Here is a 14,217-nt window from a genome sequence, read left to right as displayed (position 1 = left end):
GTTACTTGAATTCTATTTAATGCTTCTTTTTCAATTTTGTCCCTATTGTTTTTTTTTTTTGGGGTACATTGTCCCTATTGATTATAATAAACAATTAATTAACTCTAACAATGTTTTGGCTCCATATCTCTTTAACAAGGGTAAAAATGAAAGATTTTATCCATTCAATGCTTTTCTTAATATGTGAAAAACTCTTACAAGTGACTAACAATAAATTAAAGACCAGAGTGCTATATGGGATGATTGAATTGACAATCACTCAAATTTCACGTAATAAGCCACTTGTGCAAAAGATGCCATTTCTCGTTTCCTTCAAACATATTTTTATCATATCAAACCGGCTCTTAGATTGTGACGTGAATCTTTGAAAGAAGACATAACTCATAGGGCAGAGGAGCTTAGTGTTCTGTTTGGTATAAGTGAAATGAAAAGAAGAAAAAATTTCAATGAGTTCAATTTAAAAAATAAAAAATAGGATTAAAAATAGTTTTTAATTAGTTTTTCTTATTCTTTTACTTCTCCAGACTTAAATATAAGACCTATTTTGTGGGAAGAGTATTTTGTATCTTCTATTTATCAAAATTTTATTTTCCCACTTCTCCAATTTCTGAAATTGAACTCATTAAAATTTTGCCACTCCCTCCCCTCCAATTCCTTCACATGCCAAGCATACGGTAACGATTGATATGTCAGTGATCTCAAGTCCAACGGTTTGCAGAATTACACATGGGTCACAACAGTCAAGGAATCTTCTATAGTACTGCATGAACAAATCTCCACTGAGAAATAACATCGAACATATCATGTGCAGGTGGGAGAGGGGGAGCTTGGGGAAAGAACAGTAAGAAAATCTAACCTTTTGAAGACACAGAGACAAGGCATATCCGAGATGGATGAATCAAATCCTGACATGTTGGGATTGGATTGGCATGCAACACGTGCTCCAATTTCGTTGTCGAAAGGCCGTGACTTTGCAAGAGTGAATTGGCATCTGAGAAAGGAGACGAAAGAAGAGCAAGTGGGAGGTGGAAAAGCATAATTCAGTGGTTTTTGTTTGGTAGTTCATATTGATAAAGAGGTCTCCAACATTTCAGCCCTTAATTGGACACCACAGAAAGGGAGAGATTCGCTGATAATTAGTAACAAACGTGACAAAATATTCATACCAACGGCGTCTGTGCATGTATGGAGGGCAATGAAAGGGGGCCATGCTCCTGTTACTGATGGTTTAAGCATGGCATGTGATTGTGCTTCCACATTTGCCCCTCTCATGTTCATATCAATGTCCCTATGCATAAATTAATCTCTTCCTTATTAAGCTTAGGGTGCTTTCATCATGTGAATGAATAATGAGCATTATTAGGTTTTTTAAATCCTTACTTTTGTGTATGGGCCATTTGGTACGTATATATAAGTGTATAACAAAACGAAAAAGAGAATTAAAGAACATGTTTTTAGATGTGCAATTTCATTCAAGCCTCCAAATAAAAGAAGAGCAGTAAAAAGAGACAAGTACTAATGACAATAATAGTGAATAATAGATATCACAAATTTTGATTTGCATGCAACGAAAAAAGAGTCTTTTTCCACAGCTTATTTTTAAGTCAAGTTCTCTTGATATAATAAAAAATGGATGCATATACATAGATGTGCGAGGCATGTGAGGGAGGAGAGGAGGACAAGAGCAGCTATTTCCAACCACAAGATGAGGATGCGTTGTTTTTTTTCGCCCCCCTTTGGATCATTTCTCATAATTTTTCCACTGGAAAATTCACTTCCCCTGCCAACTAAAAAAAAAACCTAGTTGATTGAAAAAAAAAACAGTGTTTATCATAATTTTGGAGGCAGTTTTCTTTTCCCACACAAAAACCACTTTAAAATTGAAGTAATTTTTTTTTGGCTTCCAAATTGTGTTTTTAAGCTTTTCTTAAAATTTAAAGCCTACCAAACGACACTTTATGTCATTGCCTCGAGGAAGTGATAATTCCTAAATCTTGGGATGAATGCAGAACCATTTCGTTGCTTATCGTAATGTAAGTTTTAACTGTTAAAATTTATTATGAACTGCCAAGATTTAAATTTTAAATTTTTTTTTTGAAAAATGCTTTTATTTAATATATACATAATCCAAAATAAATAAAATTTCTTAACTGTAATTTTTTTCAAAAAATATTTTTTATTAAAAAATTAGTAGTTAAAAATTTTAAAACTTGGTCATTAAAATTGTACTTAAATGGTATAAATTAATGATAAGCACAAAACTGGTTCTGGAGGAATACCCGTTTCCAAAAATATGGGCACGGGACTTGGTGGAGAGGGCTTTTTGTTTTTTCTGGAAAAAACCTATTTGGAAAGGCCCATTTTACCGATAATGCAGCCCGTAAAGCGGGAAGGGAAAGCATCGAAACAAAGTTGGCCCAAATCATGAGGAGAGGCCCATTTAAAGTTAGTCGAGCCCTTCAATATCGGGCCGGAAAATGGACTCATGTCCAAAACTATTACAAGGCGACACGTGTCTTTTCACTGTGGCTCTTTTCGTCGCCGCAGAATAGATATCACACCACAAGATCCCTCCCCTCTCTGACACTACACTTTTTGCTTTCTATCTTCTTCGTCCTCTTCGTCTTTGCTTCGAGTTTTGATTCAGTTCCATTAGTTTCAGTCCATCCATTTCTATTCTGGGGCTTTTATTTTTCTTCCAAAATTTTAGCTCTGATTTTCACGCGGCAAATAGAAAAATGAATCAAACAAGGGGTGTTTGGCATTCTCAAAACCGTAGTTTCAAAAGTACTTTTTTCAAAACGAGGTAACCTTCTCCACATATTTACTTCGTAATCCGTAAAAGCACTTCTGAAACCATGATTTGGTTTATATCCAAACACCCCCCAAATCCAAAAGAAGCCCAATAAATGATGTAACATTTTCTGATTTAAAAACAAAAAAAAGATAGGGAGGGAAATGAAAATGGGTAAGGTCGATCTTGCTTACCCTTTATTTTATGACCTGCTTTTTTTTTTTCCCCACATTTGTCTATATAATATATTAATTTGTTAAATATTGCATACATATGAATTGGGTTTGTAAGGTGTAATGATTGTTTGTAAGCCGTGATGAGGATTGATGTGGTAAAGTTGACAACTGTGAGGAGCAAAGTGAATGGACTTTAGGTTTCAATTTTGTTTGGATTTGCCTTCATCTCACCGACGCTTTCTTTCTAATTTTTCAGCCATCATGTTGATATATTAATTCAACACTTGAAAGTGGGTGTCGTGATCACGTGAAATAACTAATAAGCGTGATTTTTATGTTTTTAAGCTTTTAACTGTTTTGTCGGTCAACAAAGCTTTTCTTTATATTTTATTCCCACCATTTTCATTTTCGGCCACTATGTTCCTCCCATCAGGCAACCACCACGTCGCAAGCTGCCAATTCACAGTGACCATCAAATAATGAGCTGTTGGCGCCTTTTTACTTTTCACATGATTCCTTTCGTTTCATTTTCAACTCTCGGATTAAGTGCTGCTAAATTGAAAGTGTATTTACTGTGCTCAAATAATTTAGTTACATATATATACATATTGATTCTATTGTAACCAACAATTCCTACTGGTCATAGGAATAAGTTGTACTTCTCTGATCCTAAATATAAAACCTATTTTGTCGTGACACCACAAAATGAGTTTTATATTGGATGAAACTTAGGTCCAGTAACATAGGTCCATTAGGTCCAGTTATCCAACCAAAGGCTGCCACTTCAATTATTTTTACACATCAGCAGTTAACCCCATTAGATCGTCGTTAGTGCGCTAACATTTCTTCTTCTCCTTTGCGTCATGGTTTTAACCTAAAGACTTCACAGAAAAGTCCCCTTTCCTCCTCTTTTGCTTTTACCGGTAATGGCATTACCCACTGCCAAAGAGAAATTGAGTTCATCCATGGCACGGTAGCTCTTCCTCACCATTGGAACACCGTCACCCCTCTTCTTCTCTGCATTATTCACTAACTTTCTCCCTTCTAGATTGGACACTCTCTCAAAACTCATGGTTGTCGGTGGTGTCACAGTAATCGCAGGCTTTAAATTGCCCTTCCGTAATGTTGTTGTTGAGAAATCTGGCATAGACTGACAAAGGAGTCACTGGCTTTAGGTTGGATTCTAGATAATCAAGCTCTTATTGTTGCTGAGTAATGAACTTGAGTCAAAGGTTTGATTCTGTAAATCAAGCCTCATGGGAAGAGGGGAGTCGAAGTTATAGGTCAAGGGCGTGGAAGAAAGATTGAAGGGTGAGTTGGAGACATAGACGTTGCTGGTCTTTCGTTAGAATTTTGACCGGAAGGGGAGAAGAAAATTTTGGTAGGATAACGGTGGTTTAGCAACGTTAAGTGCCAATGTGTGAAAATAATTGAGGTGGCAGCATTTGGTTAGCTAACTGGACCTAATGGACCTAAGGTACTGGACCTAAGTATTGTCCTTTTATATTTAAGACCGGAGTAATATTTGATAAGCAAATCCTATTTAACATATATAATAAAAGCAGATCCTCCATAAATCTAACTACATATACAATATGAGTGTTATATAAAACAAAATCAATTAAGTAATTAATCATAAAGTATTTACAAATATTAATTTTTAAAGTTAGGGGTGTAAAAATATTTATCTGTAAAAACATTTGTTATCTTATTTTACTATCATTATTCATTGGCCATTTTCAAAAAAATAAAATGAACAAAATAAAAAGCGGGAGGGAGTACAGACAAACCAGCCTAAAAGGCTAAACTAGACGCATGCTCGCAGGGAGACAGCAATGGATTCCGAAGCAGAAGCAGCAGAGCAGAGCTCCACCACCAGTATCCCTGTTCTCCCCTTAATTCTCTTCTCCTCCTCCTCCGTCTCAACACCGCCGTCTCCGGAACCCTCCGGCACCGTCACTTCTCCCCTCCACTCCGCCGCGGCGGCCGTTCCGTTCCGATGGGAAAAAGAGCCTGGAAAGCCCAAACACTCCACCGCCATCGTCCCCTTCTCCAGCTCTTCCCTCTCCACTACGGCCTTGTCCCCAAAATCCTTAGAACTCCCTCCCAGGCTCCTCACTGTAGAGAATCCTCCTCGCGGGTTAGGCAGCAGCAACAGATTTCGCTCTCCCTCTTGGAGAGCGGGTCCCGATTGCTATGGTTCTTTCCGTGCTGACAGAGGCCGGATTCCGGTCCGCGCTGTGGTTCGGAGCAGGAGGTGGGTCGGGTTCGGGGCGAAACGGCGGTGGTTTGGTTCTTGGAGGATGAAGAAGAGAGAGGTGAGTGGCGGTAGTTATGTGTTCCCATCATGCGGCGCTGATAACGGAGAGACTAGTGATGTGGACGCCATTGGACGCACTCGGAAGAACAGAGTGAAGACGAAACACTCTGGCCTCTGGGTAATAGTGATCATCTTTATAAAGCATTGTTTTTTTTTTTTTTTGCCCGATCAATTTGGATTTGGTAGAGCTGAAAATTCTAGTATGTTATGGTTGGATAAGCGGACCAAATCTATTATTTGAATATATAAAGTTTAATGGATTTGGGTGATGGTGAATAAGATTATTTAATTTGATGTTGGAAGATTTAACTCTGGGGTGACTGTGAATGTTGCAGAGAAGAATATGGGAGGGGTTGAAGCAGATGGGGGTACGGAGGAGCAAGGCACTGAAGAAAGATGAGTATGCACTGAGCCTCTAATGAAGCATACCAGCTTTCATGGTCACATCCAACTCAATTCTAAATGAGGCGAGGATGTCTAATTCACTGTATTTGTAGTTTTATTTATTTATTTCTCATGAGCAGAGCGTTTGTGCAGTTCTTTAGTCTGTACCATATTTTTCATCATGAGTCAGTATGTATGTATATGGCTGCTTGTTTGGTTTCGGCTATCCAGCTTGAAGGCAATGTACGCCCCGATTAAGTCCTAACTTTCCAACCAATCTAATTACAATGTATCCTTTTTTTTTTGTCAAAATAATTACAGTGTATCCTTAAGAAAACAGATTGGCAAAAATACACCTTTAATCGTTTAATTTTAGATAAAGTTTCATCTTTGATTCTTTAATTTCATAAGATGCTTTTTTTCTTAACTCCTTTAACCTGAACATCATCAACCAAAAATTGACCATTAAAACTATAATTGTTGAGGAAACAACATATTTAAGTTTTTTTTTTTTTTTTGTGGGGCCTGAGAACATATTAAGTTTAATATTACAAAATAATGATTGCTAAAAAAAAAATCATTGTTTTTAAGATTATAAGATAGAGAAATGCCACAGAAAACTTAGAAATTACTAAATTTTAGTTTTAGATTAAGAAATCGATAAAAGTATATTATTATTTGTAAATTAAGCGTAATTAAAATCTGTTAAAGTTTATGAAACAATCCTAATAATCCTAATTTGAGATTTAGTAATTTTCAAGTTTTTTTTGAGGGATTTTTGCTTAAAAGATTAAATACATATCTTGCCATTGTTTCTCATCACCTCCACATCTGTGGTGAACCGTGAATGCTGACTCAACAACCACTTGAAACTAGCCACGATGCGCATAAACCCTACCACTCCAAAACACGCCCATTGTCTGAGCAGAGAGAGGGAACTTGTCACCGATGAAGCTTGCACGATCGGCGGAGGAAGAAGGAACACAGGCGCTTTCGTCCTTTCACATGACTTTGCCGCTCAGGAACAAAGGCAGTTTCGCGAGCCACGTTTCCATGTTTAAAGGAAAATGGACTGCCACAGGAATCACGGGTATGGCAACCAGACGTGCAACACGAGGGCCATGAAGATTATTTCCTTTTTCATCGCTGGATTTTCTACCCATCAAGCGGCCCTCAGGGAGTGTTTGGTTATATCCAAAAATACTTTCTAAAAACATCTTTCACAAATCAAATAAACTTCTTCACATATTTATTTCATATACCGTAAAATCACTTTTAAAATTATAGTCTACTTTCCTTCCAAACATCCCATTAGTAAAATGAGAATATCCCTACCAATCCTATAAGTGGGCGTGCTCGAAAGACTAACTTTCCGTAAAAGGATGACTAAAATAACGTTATACGTGTTTGGATACTCCTTTTTCAAAAAATCAGTTTTGCAAGTAGAGAAGAAAACCAAGAAAAAGTAGCTTCAAACTTTCTTTTTTGGGCCAAACCAAAGTAGCTTCAAACTTAGACTAATGTTTTGGGACCCAAAGTCGTTTGGGTTAACTTCTTTCCAAACAAGAAAAAATAGGCCTCCAATCAGCTTTTGGGTTGCTGACCCAAGTTTTTGGCTTCCAAAAATTAAACCGAACAAACCATTATATCTTCCTAAAATCCACTCCATAAGGAATTAAACGTAAAAGTATCCCTCACGTTGGCGCCATGGAATTGGTAAAAAAGGGGTCAGAAACCGTGCTGGCTAAATAAGACGCAATATTATTGAGGCAAATAAGCTGATCGATATTCAATTCATCCCCTAAACTAAAACCAGTGACAGGGAAACCGCTGAAAATGCTTGTAAAAACAGGAATATGTTCACAATGGAATGCTTTCAATTCATGGATAATATAGTTGTCTTATTCTCTCCATCCCACTCTATGAAAAATGAGTTCGAACAGGAAAGTAGTTAGAAAACCTGCCCGCGAGTGGATCACCCTTGCTTTTTACCAGTCATACCTGCGACCACCTGCAACATGCAAGGCATCAATATCAGATGAAAACCGTCAGATGAAAGGGAAGAAAAAGCAAATGCTAACTCATGGTCATGGTTGGTTGCCATCTATCGGTGGCATCAGTGACAAGGCAGTGCTCTGTGTGAACTAATAAAGTCGAGGGAAGTGGAACATGGAGGTGGCCCTAAAATGCCAGACTGCAACCTTCCTATTGATAGCTCTAGTTACAAGTTGAGCAGGGAATAGCATAGTCATTCTCCCACCAAACAACAGAGTCAACAAATGTTGTATTTCAGTGAAATAACCAAGTACATATTTAGTATGTAATCAGGCAACAGAAATTAGCATCAACATAACAGTTTTGACGAAATAAACGATATTACAGGTTAGTAACAACTAAATCACTCACATCACTTAAAGCAGGTTGGGGGGGTTGCTTGGAAGCTTGATAGGAATCCAGCATTGGCCTCACAACAGCTGGAAGGAATAGGCCTGACAATTTTAAACGGCATAGCAAGTTAATAAACTGTCAGTAGAGAATGAGTAATTTCATAAAAATACGGATAGCAAATCGCATCTAATTTTTTGTGCTAAAGGAGAAAATTTTAAAGAATATCAAGAGAAGAATATAAGTAATCAAAGGTAAACAGCCCGCTAACTTGAACTTCAGCCTTTACCCAGACAGGGTGACCAGTGAGAATCATGAACTTAGACTGAATCCCAGGCTGAAAGAACAAAGAACTATTTCCATCTGCTGTGAACTGAACATTGCAAAGCTAACCTTGGGATCGCTTGAGCCTGGTTTTAATACTGAACCTTTCTCTGATGCAGATTATGAGCCACTTGCAATAATGTTTTAAAAAATGCACTTGTTACTACAATGCTCATAACCTCCCATTTCTTTTTGTCAGAGTGTATTGATTAAGATACCAAGTAACATGTCACAAGTCGACCCTTGCTTGCATAAAATTAGTACCCCTCATGCATGCCAGACAGACAAAAATCCTTCTCTGGGCATCATTTTTTAATGAAAAATTTTATTAAAAAGTTAAGAGAAACATTCAACGTAACTAATGAAGGTCACTGGAATGTGGAATGCCAAATCTATGTTTCCGTGTAGATTCTTTGACGGTACAACACCATAAAGAACAAAGAGATAAAGGCACATTTCATTACACCCCCTCCTCCTAAGAAAAAAAAAGGGAAAGAATGAAGAGGTAAACGACACTCCAATAATCCATTGTCACAAACCACCATATTCATTTAATTTTCGAATTCGAATTGTTTTGTTACGGCACAATCCACAATATAGACAACTTGCTTCATGAGCCAGCATGATGTAGCATGAAAATGTTAGGCAAACATCCACAGGTTTGGAACTTGGGCATCTCAAAGAAAAGGCATTTTTAAATATAAGCAGAGGATTAGGCGTTGGATGAGGCAGATATTTCAACCGGGGGAGAACCATTTCAATTCAACCTACATAGTCCAGATTCCTTTTATGAATCATATTTCTCTTGAAGTATCCTTCTCGATGCTGAACCAAGATTCAATTTTAATAAATCCTTTCTGTAAGATCCAACAATCCTAATGTCACAAGCCATTGCCCAGGAAAGGTTGAACATAAAAGCTCCACCGTTTAACTATAAAATTATTTATTTAAAACCCAGGTGAATCGTTAAAAACAGCTGAAATTTATCAGATAAATCCAGATTCTTGTCAAATCAAACAGAAATAGAGACCACAATCTGAGACAGAGAAAAATTAAAAGAATAAATCGCTCAGCTCCAGAACGGCGAGGGTTAGAATTTTAGAGGGGAATAAGATTCGAAGATTAGGGTTTTCACTGATATGCAAAGAGGTTGAAACATACCAAAGCCAGCGATGAGGCAGGAAGCTGCGACCACTGGTTCCTGAACGACGAACATCTTCAATCTCTCCATGACAGCCATTTTGGCCTCCTATGCCTCTCTTCTTGTGAGACGATGTAGTTCTCTGTCACTCACTCCGTTCTGTTTTCTTGGGGAGGGCTTTTCAGTTTTTAATTTTTGAGATTTTTTGGGGGTGTTTTTTCCTTTGTATTTTTCTAATTAGCCTCCTAGAGCTATATTTGTAGATACTATCTCCCGTCCTTAATATAAGATTCCGTTTGACTTTTAGTTTGGTTCTAATTATAAGATCTCAATTCATTTTGTCTCTTATATTTATGTATTTTTTTTCAAGATAGTCCTTATAATAATGATAATTCTAGCTAATACACTTAATTAGTAAGGATATTTTAGAAATGACAACACTTATTTATTACAAATAACTAACTTAACTTACTTTATTAATTTCTTTAAATTAGTCAACTGACTCTTATAATTAGGACCGGAGGTAGTATATCTTTAGAAAAATTGCACAGTTGCAAAGCTAGGTAAAATGATGTAAGTATAATTGAATATACTTCCTTTATTGGAAAGTGTAACTCCATTCAACAGAAATGAGATACAAAAAAGTTCAGGGTTACCTAATTGTCCTTTTCTTTTCTCTGAATGAATGAGCGAACCTAATTATCCTTATAATTGTATAGTTTTAACTCATGGCTTCTGCCTCATACGACAGGTTTTTATTCTTTTTTTTTTTTTTAATTGAGGACCAAGTCAGGTTTTTAATTGTCAACACTAAATTCGATCATAAAATAAATGCATCAATACATTCACAAAATTGTTCTTTTATGTTACTCACTTTTTATTTTTCCGTACAAGTGAGCTAAAGTGGATAATCTAATTTGCTTGTTTTATCAGGTCAAAAAAAAAAAATGCTTGTTTTAGGAATCTAAAACCAATGACCAAGAAAAGCTGTTCCACACGAACTTCACTCAAGAAAGATCTATGTACATCATCTCATTGACCCATTCATTACACAAAAACACAGCAACAGAATTTACATTAGGACTCACAAGTCTACAAAAGTAAATACACAATCTGTTAACCAATACCCCTCGTTTGCCACCAATGTTCGTGGCAAGAAGGACTATGTACCAAGCCTTAAAAGGGGAAAAAGAAAACTATAAACGAGGTAACATCCAACCGACAGTCCATCCTAGAAGTATTCCAGCCCCAACAAGACTTAATCCTAAGGCAAATGCAACAGCGTATGTTGTAATATCAGGTTTTGCCTGGTCTTGCATTTCTTGACTGTCTGTAACAAAGTTCTGCTTTCTCTTCCGTGGTTTCCTTGACATCGAAGAAAGCGCCATGGGGAAGAGAGTGGAGATCAGCTGATCCTTACTATTTACTTTATTCACCTGAAAATACAGAGTTTCCAGCTGCAACAGTTGAAGCCATTGCTTATATGCAAAAATCTGCGAGGCCTGTTTGAAAAAAAGCTTAACAAGGTCCTCCTTTTCAGCATAAGCTTGCCTTGCCGCCTCTTCGGCTTCCCTTGCACGTTTTTGAGAGTGACATAGTGCTTCCATAAGTTCAGCTCTGCTTGGATCTCCCCCAGGAACTTGTTGCTCCTCCATGATATTATCTTGGATTGCAGTAGTGCTGTCACAAATTTCAGACACATGAATTTAAAAAGACACTAAGGATAGCATGTACCAAACCAAGAACACATCCACAATCCAACAGACGAAAAATTACATAATTTAAACAAGTCTCACTCACTCATCCGGCTAAATTAATTTTCTGGAATCCATGAGATTGGGTGAAAAAAAGCCATGAAAAGTTGAACCTATGCAAATTGCAAAACAGCACAATCAATCCTAAAATATTCAAAGGAAAATACCTAGAAGATTTGTTGGAAGCAGAGTGCAAAATTTCTTCTTTGGCCGAAGGTCCCTGTTTGCCATGCATTAGATTAGGATTCAAACATTCTTGCGCGTGAACAGACAAATTGGAGAAGTCCCTTGATTTGGCTTCCCAGTCAAAAGATGTTGTCTTGGTTTTGTGATCATTAGCATTAACACATGGGTGGCTTCTAAGATACTTCTTCTGAGGTGGAGGGAGGTCACAATTCTCAAAATGGTTTAGAGATTTCTGAGAAACAAAGAAAGCTAGTTCATCTCTATCTGTAGTCCGCCACCAAGGCTCAGTCCTGTCACCTTCAATCCAAGAGTAGTCCGAACCCAAGCAGGAATCACTTGTTTTCTTGGACACCGAGCAGCTAACAGGATCCATCTCTACTGTCTCATATTTACTCATCATATCTGATAATTCAGAATATTCTTCAGAATTCTTACTATAAGCATCTTGCATTTTGTTCTTGAGAACTTTCTTCATATCATTGGTCTGGAAGTCACAGTGCATATAATGAGATGAATCATGGCTCTCATCACCAAATTGAGTAACTTCTCCTTTATCAAGAGTTTTCAAGGTTTCCAGTTCATCCATTAATGATGAATTTAAGTTTTCATATGTTGAGCTCTTTTGATACCCGTAATTAGGTTGTGAATGCAACCACCACCTTGAGTCAGGCGATACATTGGAAAATGAAGATTTTCTGTTAAAAGGCATGGCATTAACATTAACCTGATTTGATTCATCAGCTGCACTGGCAGGTCCAGCATCAACTGATTTTGATGTTGCACATGAAGATTGGCAACATGCTAACTTGGGAGCCCTTTTAGCATCTTCTTGAACAAAGCATCGATTAGCAGTTCGCTGCCACAGAGCCCTTGCTTCTGCTGCCGCCATCTCCCTTACCTATTATTTCTTCATAGATTCTGTGTAAAACAGGAAAAAAGGGATAAAAGTTGAATAACGTAAGGATCTAAATATTTTGTACAAAAAGGTGTACACCTCAAAATCACTCAGAAGAATGTGAAATCAATTGACCATCATATGCATTTTTGTTAAAAATACTATGGGGCAAAATAAATAGAAAAGGCAAGATTCAACTATAATGTAGAATGAAAGGGAAGATATGCCATTGTGGAATAAATATCCTAGCAAATACTGACATTTCAGAACACCGAGAACATGATAGTTTATAAGTTCTAGCGGTCATTTAAACAGATCAACGACATAATATAATGATGCATAAGCAGCAATGACAATAAATTGCTCCTGCACCACGATAACTCTTGCCAGTAAATATCTTTCAGAGTAACATGAGATGAATGCTTGCACTGAGTTTGACACAAATCAGAAAACTATTTAAGATCTTTCATAAATAATAATATTTTCTCCGGCTAGAGTTGATTATCAAACACGAGATGCAGGAAAATATTAAAAACAGAAAATCGAGATCATCTGGAAAAGACAATGTAAAAGCCCACAGCAAGAAAAAAAGTGCTTCACCTTTCACACATCACTCAGTGAAACGATCAGAGAATAAATAACATAGAAGTAGCATAATCCACTTCAGGGCGAAACCTGATGCCCCACTTAATGATTTGATCAAATCTGATCAAAAGGGTCAACGCCAGGACCAATATTCATAACATGCATGAAAATTAAAGCAACAGCCAAAGAAAATAGGAAACAAATACAGAACAAGAGAACACAAAATCACCCAAAAATTGCAATCTCCGAGAACATCATAATCACTCAAACAAGCCCAAATATACATGACAAATACCCGCCATTTACTCAAATAATCACTACAAAGACGCTTAGTGTTACAATCCTTCGATAAAAAGTGAATAACAAAATATAGGAAGAGAAAGAAGGGTTGTAAGAACGAACCAGAAAAGGAAATGGTGGCAAAGTGGAATGAAATTCGAGGAAGACATGCAATTGGATAGTCCTAGATCAAGCTGAAGAGAAGCAATTAAGATGGAGAGATGGAGAATATGAATTGGGATCTAAAAGAATCAGAGGAAAATAGCAAATGAAGCTTGTCAAAGACCACAGCTGTTGTGCCTTTGTTTTCTCGTTATCATCCGACGCTGTCGGTTTCCGGGGGCAGCCTTTTGCTCCAGTCCAGTGACAGTTTTCAGTTTAGAAATGCGACGACACGCCGTTTAAAGCCTCCTTCCCCAGCACAGACTGACATGATAATACATGTTACAGTTATTGCAATTTTTAGAATTAATAATAATAAGCGTCATAATTAATTTTTGAAAATAAGGCAATTTAACAATTTAGTATTAAAATTAAGGTGAAGATATGACTAGTGGAAAAAATCCCAACATATTATATAAAAGAACAAATTTATTGCATATCAATTTTTCGTCCATAAACTGGACTTTTTGCTTTTGAAATTGACATCAAAAATTAAAAACGCACTAATTCCAAAAATCTAATCATCTTTCGTTCTCTCGATCGATAATTACTCATCGAATGAGATGTTTTCTTTAGTTCTTTAGCTGCATGTGTTAATTTTTAAGTAACATTTAGGTTAATTAATTTAAATTTATTTTTAATTGATATTTTAATTTTTTAAATGATAGGGTCAGGAAAAAAATTTAGTTGTTTTTCAAAAACATTTTGTACAAGTAGTATTATTTTGATTAATTTATTAATTATAACGATTTCATAATCATACTTTCGAGTTACTCTTCCGGTCCTTAATATAAGACCTAATTATTGAATTGACTTTAGTCCTAAATATAAG

At 36.7% G+C, this 14,217-nt stretch overlaps 3 protein-coding genes across 5 annotated transcripts; 1 reads left to right on the top strand and 2 right to left on the bottom strand.

The window, feature by feature from the left end:
• Positions 1 to 4,761: 4,761 nt before the first annotated feature.
• Positions 4,762 to 5,939, top strand: LOC114727728 (uncharacterized protein At4g00950). Of its 2 annotated transcripts, none has more exons than XM_028914443.1 (2): positions 4,762 to 5,414; positions 5,626 to 5,939. In XM_028914443.1, the coding sequence occupies exons 1-2, from the start codon at positions 4,806 to 4,808 to the stop codon at positions 5,707 to 5,709; spliced, it is 693 nt and encodes a 230-aa protein (XP_028770276.1). In that variant the 5' UTR covers positions 4,762 to 4,805; the 3' UTR covers positions 5,710 to 5,939. The 2 variants fall into 2 exon arrangements, with proteins under 2 accessions (XP_028770276.1, XP_028770278.1); XM_028914445.1 differs by having other exon boundaries at positions 4,769 to 5,408.
• A 1,473-nt stretch (positions 5,940 to 7,412) lies between these two features.
• Positions 7,413 to 9,714, bottom strand: LOC114727727 (uncharacterized). The gene is made up of 3 exons (XM_028914442.1): positions 9,545 to 9,714; positions 8,081 to 8,163; positions 7,413 to 7,685 (listed from the first exon to the last, which is right to left on the bottom strand). Exons 1-3 carry the CDS (start codon positions 9,621 to 9,623, stop codon positions 7,650 to 7,652), a joined length of 198 nt encoding a protein of 65 aa, XP_028770275.1. The 5' UTR covers positions 9,624 to 9,714; the 3' UTR covers positions 7,413 to 7,649.
• Positions 9,715 to 10,478: 764 nt separating this feature from the next.
• LOC114727723 (uncharacterized) lies at positions 10,479 to 13,429 on the bottom strand. 2 transcript variants are annotated; one of them, XM_028914439.1, is made up of 4 exons: positions 13,347 to 13,429; positions 12,189 to 12,382; positions 11,446 to 11,948; positions 10,479 to 11,204 (listed from the first exon to the last, which is right to left on the bottom strand). In XM_028914439.1, exons 2-4 carry the CDS (start codon positions 12,351 to 12,353, stop codon positions 10,721 to 10,723), a joined length of 1,152 nt encoding a protein of 383 aa, XP_028770272.1. In that variant the 5' UTR covers positions 12,354 to 12,382; positions 13,347 to 13,429; the 3' UTR covers positions 10,479 to 10,720. The 2 variants fall into 2 exon arrangements, with proteins under 2 accessions (XP_028770272.1, XP_028770271.1); XM_028914438.1 differs by having other exon boundaries at positions 11,446 to 12,382.
• Positions 13,430 to 14,217: the final 788 nt, after the last annotated feature.

The sequence above is a fragment of the Neltuma alba genome, unplaced genomic scaffold (assembly GCF_004799145.2).
Source record: "Neltuma alba isolate B1F8T4 unplaced genomic scaffold, ASM479914v2 tig00012506_pilon, whole genome shotgun sequence".
Classification (NCBI taxonomy): domain Eukaryota; kingdom Viridiplantae; phylum Streptophyta; class Magnoliopsida; order Fabales; family Fabaceae; genus Neltuma; species Neltuma alba.
Note: the sequence above shows the minus strand (reverse complement) of the source record. Positions and strands in the feature narration are given on the sequence as shown.

Bases quoted from the DNA above. Each gene is read 5' to 3' on its own strand.
- LOC114727727 (XM_028914442.1), bottom strand. From the start codon at position 9,623: ATGGCTGTCATGGAGAGATTGAAGATGTTCGTCGTTCAGGAACCAGTG. The intron at 8,164-9,544 runs GTATGTTTCAAC...TAAAATTGTCAG, and splicing joins CTGCCTCATCGCTGGCTTTG to GCCTATTCCTTCCAGCTGTT. The intron at 7,686-8,080 runs GTGAGTGATTTA...TGCATGTTGCAG, and splicing joins CCCAACCTGCTTTAAGTGAT to GTGGTCGCAGGTATGACTGG.
- LOC114727723 (XM_028914438.1), bottom strand. From the start codon at position 12,353: ATGGCGGCAGCAGAAGCAAGGGCTCTGTGGCAGCGAACTGCTAATCGA. The intron at 11,205-11,445 runs GTATTTTCCTTT...AATTTGTGACAG, and splicing joins GCTTCCAACAAATCTTCTAG to CACTACTGCAATCCAAGATA.
- LOC114727728 (XM_028914443.1), top strand. From the start codon at position 4,806: ATGGATTCCGAAGCAGAAGCAGCAGAGCAGAGCTCCACCACCAGTATC. The intron at 5,415-5,625 runs GTGATCATCTTT...TGAATGTTGCAG, and splicing joins ACTCTGGCCTCTGGGTAATA to AGAAGAATATGGGAGGGGTT.